This window comes from Catharus ustulatus, chromosome Z (genome assembly GCF_009819885.2).
Source record: "Catharus ustulatus isolate bCatUst1 chromosome Z, bCatUst1.pri.v2, whole genome shotgun sequence".
In the NCBI taxonomy this organism is placed as follows: domain Eukaryota; kingdom Metazoa; phylum Chordata; class Aves; order Passeriformes; family Turdidae; genus Catharus; species Catharus ustulatus.
Window position 1 is genome coordinate 34211862 of NC_046262.2, and position 7063 is coordinate 34218924.

A 7063-nucleotide genomic window follows, 5' to 3' on the forward strand; every position below is an offset into this window, starting at 1 on the left:
TTAGGATAGCCTCAATTTTGGAACAAACTTGCATATTTTTGGTGCTTCTCATACTTTCTGCTTTTGTTTATTCTCCTTCAATGCTTTTAAATTATTAAATGGTTCATTCTTAGTTATTTGGCCAATTCACATGATGCAAAATGCACAATAAAATTAATGTATTGAGATTTCCTGTAAGGATCATAGATTCTAGGCCAATGGCATGAGAGCACTTAATTTCCCCTAACAGATGTATTTAAGATTAAATCATTGAAGAGAAGAGGTAATGAATCTACAGAGCAGACACAGAAATGTAGTTTAAATGCTGCTGGAGGAGAGTGAGGTAGAACAGAAAATGACTGCACCCTCAGCCTCCAAAGCCCGCAGAGCTGCAGAAAGTGGTTGAAATCCCAAAAGTCTCAGGATGGCAGTATACACTTTATTTCACTTGCAGTTTTATAAAAATGGAACTTGCCCTGTCTTGTACCTCCCCTGAGTGAACCTTCTGTGCTTCCAGTGCAATGGGCCTTGCATTGGACCACGACTGGCTGTACAGCACCGACAGGTATTTTGCCAGACCAAAGATGGGACTTCTGTGTCATCTGATCAATGCAGCTCCTTACCAAGGTAGGACAGAAATATCTTATGTCTGAACTCACAAACCTTTTCAGAGATATTTAGTGGACTAGTGACTTACATGAAAACTTACGGGTTTCCCCTACTTAACAAAGAGGTCATGCTGCAACCTGTACAGCTATGTGTAACAAATCTTATCAAGTTTGGAGCCCAGACTTGCCTATTTGTTCGTAGGAGCTTCAGCCCAGTTGACCAAAAACTAGAAAATCTTTTCTGCATGCCAAATCCTGACAGCAAAGCTGTGCTATATCTTTTTAAGCAGCTAGTCCTCTCACAAACTCTAACAGGAAAAAAAGGATCTCCACAGATTTTGTTTTCCTGCAGATAAACTCCACTGTCAACATTGTAAAGACATTTACTTTACATGAGACAAGTATGTAAATTATGACTGATCACAACTGAATATTATTGTAATTGGCTTGTTGGCTCCCAGTCATGCCTTTTCACTATCTATGTGACAAATAGATACAAACCAAGTGTGCCTACACACCTTCTGTGAGACTGTCTTGAAAGAAAAAGAAGAGTTTCAGAGAATTGGTTCTGTTCTTACTGTATGTAAAGCTACAAAAAACTTACAAAGTCGTGCTGGACCACATTGGTCACCACTCTATTACCTTTCAGCAGATCTCTGGTTTGGCCCTTGGAGAGGGCATTTCAAACAGTTCAAATGGTCATTTGAACTGGTGTTGCTGTACCGGTGTGCACACACTGAGGGTCTGGTCCTTGAGAGCAGTTCAAAACTGCTGGCCTGCCTGGCAGCTTTAGAAGACCTGATCCATACAGTGCTCTGAGTGAATTACCTTTGGGATATCTAATGTTTGCTGTCCCTCCCTCCCTTTCTCCCTGCTGCCCACAGGCCATTGAGCACCCAGAACTGCTGGACTGATGTCTGTGGTGTGCACTGGAGGGTCAGCCTGTGGACCGTCTGCACAGCTACATGCGGGAACTACGGCTTCCAGTCACGGCGTGTGGACTGCGTGCACATCCGCACCAACAAGCCCGTGATGGAGCACCACTGCTCCTGGAGGCCAAGACCTGCAAACTGGCAGCGCTGCAACATCACACCCTGTGAAAATGGTACTTTGCTGAGAGGAGGGGAGGCAGAGTGTAGGAGTTGGAAAGAAGGGAGAGTCGTCTCTCAGAAACACAGCACTGGACCTTGCAGCTGGGCATCCTGGGGAACTTCCAGCCCAGACCTGGGCAAAATCCAGTGTCTAAAGCCCAGCATCCCAGAGAAGAATGTGCCCATTGTGGAGGCTTTTGCCAACAGTGCTAGTGCTGGGATTGTGTCCCCTTTCTAGCAGCATGAGAAATAATTCAAGCAGTCTTCCGGAGCAAGTCCAGAGTAGGCCACCAAGTTGATCAGAGGGATGGAGCACTGAGGGAAATGGGATTGCACAGCCCTGTTTTTAGGTGACCTACTTGTGGCCTTCCAGTACTTGAAGGGAACTTAGAAGAAAGATGAAGCACGACCATTTACAAGGCCATTTATTTATACGTGGCAGAACTAAGGGGAATGGGTTCAAATTGAAACAGAGTAGTTTTAGATTAGATATTAGGAAGAAATTATTTACTGTGAGGGTGGTGAGACAATGGCACAGGTTTCCCAGTGAAGCTGGGAGGTTTTCTTGAACGGGTTGGATAGGACTCTGAGCAACTTGGTCCAGTGAAAGGCATCCCAGTCCACAGCAGGAGGGTTGGAACCAGATGATATTCAAACCAATATATGATTCTACAATTAACTTTCAGTTAATGGTACAGACAGAAAGAAAAACATTAATCACAACAGACTTTTGACTAGTCCAAATGGGTAGGTGGATAATAGGAAATCCAGCAGGCAAGAGTGCTTTATTTCAGATTACAAGCAAAACTTGGGCCTGTCAGGGGACTAGAAAAGTTACTAATTAAAAAAAAAAAAAAAAATTGAATGAACAAAAGAGAACAGACTGTTTGTAAATTATGCTCATATCCTCTATCTTGCAAGCCAGTTGCTTTGCAAGCATTGCAGATGCAGCATCAGAAACCATATGTCCTTGCCTGAATTCACACCAACTCTAACTCTCCCTCTCAACAGAGACAAAGCGCACTACATAGGTCCAAACTCAATGGTTTGGGGGGCCCTAATGGAAGCTGAAGCAATGAGGGAGTTTACAGGTATCAAGCAGGACCTTTGCTGACATTCTAGCCTCTTTCTGCTATAATGAAATTTCCCAAATCCCAGAGTCTTGCAGGGAAACTGGATAGTTTTCCAAACTAAAAAGCAGGAATCTGTGGGCATCAAAACTTGTACAAGTGCCACCAGAACCTAAGCCCTAGAGGAGTTCAAAAGATGTCTTAACATCTTCATGTTGTGCAGTTTCTGACCTGTGAAAAACACAAGACAACTCCCAGTCAGCTGGGGTGACATTCCCACATGCTGGCTCTTCAGATGTGGAAAGCTGGACAAAGTGTCTCTGAGCTACTCCATCTAGTTTCATTTAGTTCTTCATCTTTGGTTTAATTGTTAGGAAACTCCTAAAGCCTCTCTAAGATATTGGTAGATAACAAATTGACAGTGTTGGAGCAGCCTCAGAAGCTCTCTCCCCAGGCTCTGAAAGTAAATGCTGCCCACCAATTCTTCATTAATCCTGTGGACGTGCAGTCCACATTCAGTCTTTGCAGCAATTCAAACTCATGCTCACAGTAAGACCTCACAACACAAAGGTCCTCTTGGCCACCCAAGGATGAATGTTCTCAGGTAAGAAATCGTTTGTTCATAATTTCATCACCATTTCTTCTTCTTCTTGTTTCCTCTTTGGCAGTGGAGTGCAGAGACACCACAAGGTACTGTGAGAAAGTGAAGCAGCTCAAACTTTGCCAGCTCACCCAATTTAAGTCACGTTGCTGTGGGACTTGTGGAAAATCTTGAAGACAGACGAAATGAAAATGGAGGAACAAGGGGATCACAGCCTTTTCTTCACTGAGCAAAGGCTTTCACAGAAAATACAGATGGATGGAATGATCTTTTTCATTTTATTTATTTATTTCCCTTTAAAAAAATCCCCTTTACAAATCATTGTTGTAAAGGGACTTGACAAGTTTTCCCTTCTGTGAATCTGAGAGACAGAATGCAGATAGACATGGTCATGAGAATAGATCACAAAGAGTCAGAGAGACCCATGACACCAAGAAATGGGTATGAGAGGAGTGGGACTTCCCCTCAATCTGTGTACATGCCTGAGGGACACCTCAAGAGACAGATGAGAAAGAGGACCAGATTCAAAACCTGGCATCATATTATAGAATCAAAGAATCATCAAGATCAAAGGAGATCTTCAGGGTTATCTAGGCCAGCCATTAACAGCCGTACCATACTCACCCCTAAACTTTCTGTCGGTACCCAATCCAGATGCTTCCTTGGACACTGTCCAAGTTGGTGACTCCACCACCTCCCTGGGCAAATTAGTCCAATGCCTAGCCACTTTTTCAGTGAATAATTTTCCCTAATACCTTATCTGATCCTCCCCAGCTCAGTTTGAGGCCATTTCTTCTCATCCTATTGTTTGAAACACGGCAGAAAGACAGACCCCCCCACCTCACTACAACCTCCTTTCAGGCAGTTGTAGAGAGCAATGTGGTCACCCCTGAGTCTCCTCACAGCTAAACAACCCCAGCTGCCCCCCTTGCTCCATATAGGATGGTTTTGGGTTACAAAAGCATGTGTCTTCTAGATCTTTCACCAGTTTCATAGGCCTTCTCTGGACGTGCTCAAGCACATCAAGGCCTTTCCTGTAGTGAGGGCCCCAGAACTGAGCACAGGATTTGAGGTGTGGTCTCACCAGTGCTGAGTACAAGGGGACAATCACTGCTCTGGCCCTGCTGGCCACATTATTGCTGATCCAGGCCAGGATGTCATTGGCCACCTCAGGCACCTAGGCACATACTGGCTTATATTTAGGTGTTGACCAGCACCCCTAGGTGTCTTTCTGCTGACTTAGACTACCTTGAAAATACAAGCACATGATTTTGTTTTATAAACTGTATTTGTTACATCCAAGATTAGAAGCCTTTTTAATTTTTAAATCCCTCTCTCCTTCTTACACCATGCAAGGGACATCTCTGTGACCTTTGAGGATCTGGTGTCTGGAGAAGTTGAAAAATGATCTGTAATATCATTGGGTCTAAAATACACCTGAAAATGTTTCCAGTTTGAGCTTGTGAGGGAGGATTGGGAATTGAAGGGTTGCCCTCAGCACAGAGGTGCAGTGGTGTTGTTAATAATTGACTAGCAAAAGGAGAACATGTATGATCTGCTTGACAGACTTTGCAAACACTGTTCTCTAGAGACCACAGGCAGGAAAGATAGAAATTGTATGTAACAGGAGACACTTTGAATATTGCATCCTACTAACAATTATTTAGAAAAAAAAGGTACTACTTCCCAAAGTTCTCCTACTTTCGGACTTGGAGTTTTGGAAAAAGACTTGAGGAAGTGTGTTTTCCTATTCTGTTAACATTCTCTTTCCTGGAAGCCAAGCCTTTCAGTTAACTGGTAGTAGCACCAACACCACTGGACAAACACAAATAATTTGTAAGCAGCTGGTTCCTCTCCAGCTGCCTCCCACAACAAAACGGGTGCTATAAGGCAGATCTTTAAGTCTATGTATAACACCCCAAAGGTACAGTCTGAAAAATCAGACTCAAACATCACACTCCCTGCATGATTTTGCATGCAGGGAGTGACTCTTTCCTCCTGGTCAGCTGCAGTGAATATTCAGCCAGTGAAGTGATGCATGATTATAGTTTCTGGGCATTCTCTGCTCTGCTCAGAAAAAAAATTAAAATTAGAGGAAATCTGCAAAGAAGAGAGTTTGAGAATTGCGAAAGTTTAAAGGAGAACTACCTGATCTCAGGTTTTGCTTCAAGACCTTCTCTAAATGAAAGGCTTGGTTGTGCCTCTTCTGTAGCTCCTGTTGGGCTAGTGCCTTGTGGTATATTAATGAAACGCTGTTCAAGTTTTGCCATACTACAGCTTCCATGATGTGGATTTTTCAGTAAAACTGGAGGTCCATTATTGAGGTCAGTGCCAGGTTCATGACATGAAACAGTCTCAAATTGGCTTACTTCAAAACACATCTGGAAGTGAACGCTTTTGGTAGAAATAGGTCTTCAAAAAATAAACAGCAGTGCAACTTTTTATTTAAAAAAGAATAATGACTTTCTGTGTATGTAAATGTATATCTTTTCTGTATATTTATTAGGATTTCTTGTATAAAAAGTGCAATATTAATAATTGTACATTATTTTGTCCAGATAAAACTATTTTGGTTTTTTTTTTGTTTTTTTTTAAATCTCCCCAGAATTTTGTTCCTCTAAAATCAACACTAATAGTGTATTTCTCTTAATTTTAATAGCACTTGCATTTAATTGGGGATCTGCTTTACTGTGCACAGAGTGCTTTATAGATTATGACAGGAGGGAGGGATGATGTTTTTAACTTGTGAAATTATAATTATGCATGGAATGAAGGACAATTCCTTAATAACACAATAACAGCAATGATGATGATGACGATGTGATGGATATTTTTGATACATTAGTTAACAGAATGCAGCATGGGGAAGTATTTTCTTTTGTGTAAAAGCAAAATATGTTCAAGCTATCACATGTTCCATAGTATCTGTGTAACTGTGCTCAGGATAAACACAAAGGATCTGATCTGGAGGGGCCACTGTGCTGTCTCTGCACAGTGTGGATTTAATTTCACATGTCTGTCTTCTGAATTGTGACTTGGCAGCATCTCAGTAATATAAGGATTACTGGATATTTTTTAAAAGGATGCTTTCCTTCTCTAAAGAGAAAACAAAACAGCAAACTTGTATTTATGTAACTTTTTGTACAAGTAATGCAGGTTACTTATTTAACTACAACTGTCTGACGTGTTGTTTTTTAATCTTAAAAACAAAAGCCAAAGTAGTAAAGCTGTTGGAATTCTCTGTCCCTGTTCTATATTATGTCTTTTGATAGCAGCACACACCTGTTACACAAAGTACACATGATGTATCTGCCTTGGGAGAGAAGATGTCGTATCTCCTTTTAAAAGTCTCCAGCCAATGATAGTCTGCACCCTGTCTTAGAGATAAGTTTTAATTCTCCATTTGCCTTGCTTTATTCTTATTTGCTAATGGCTTGCCCCTATTGCTCTTGCAGAAGTATAAAGCTCGTCCAAGGACCATAAAGATCAATAAAAGTATATTCCTTTTTTTAAAGTAGCAACACTTCAAGACATAACTTTTCTCAGCAATCTGTGGCTTGAAGAAACACCTGTTAATTCAGTCTTTCCTTACAGGTTGCTGCTGCCTTCAGTAATGGAGCTGCCAGGTACCTGAAGCATCAGGTGTGTGTGCAGAAGGAATTAGGGTAATGGTCTGAATTTATGAGCGGAAAGAAGAAAAGAATTAATGAAGCC

The 7063-nt window shown here is 41.7% G+C and overlaps 1 protein-coding gene across 1 annotated transcript in view; it reads left to right on the forward strand.

Moving 5' to 3' along the window:
• The window catches only part of ADAMTSL1 (ADAMTS like 1), a 433712-nt gene extending 426880 nt beyond the window's left edge, over positions 1-6832 (forward strand). The window contains exons 28-30 of the mRNA XM_033085355.1: positions 497-606; positions 1472-1692; positions 3417-6832. Of these exons, the coding sequence (XP_032941246.1) occupies positions 497-606; positions 1472-1692; positions 3417-3523 (438 nt within the window). The 3' untranslated portion in view covers positions 3524-6832. The remainder of the gene's footprint in view (positions 1-496; positions 607-1471; positions 1693-3416) is intronic.
• Positions 6833-7063: the final 231 nt, after the last annotated feature.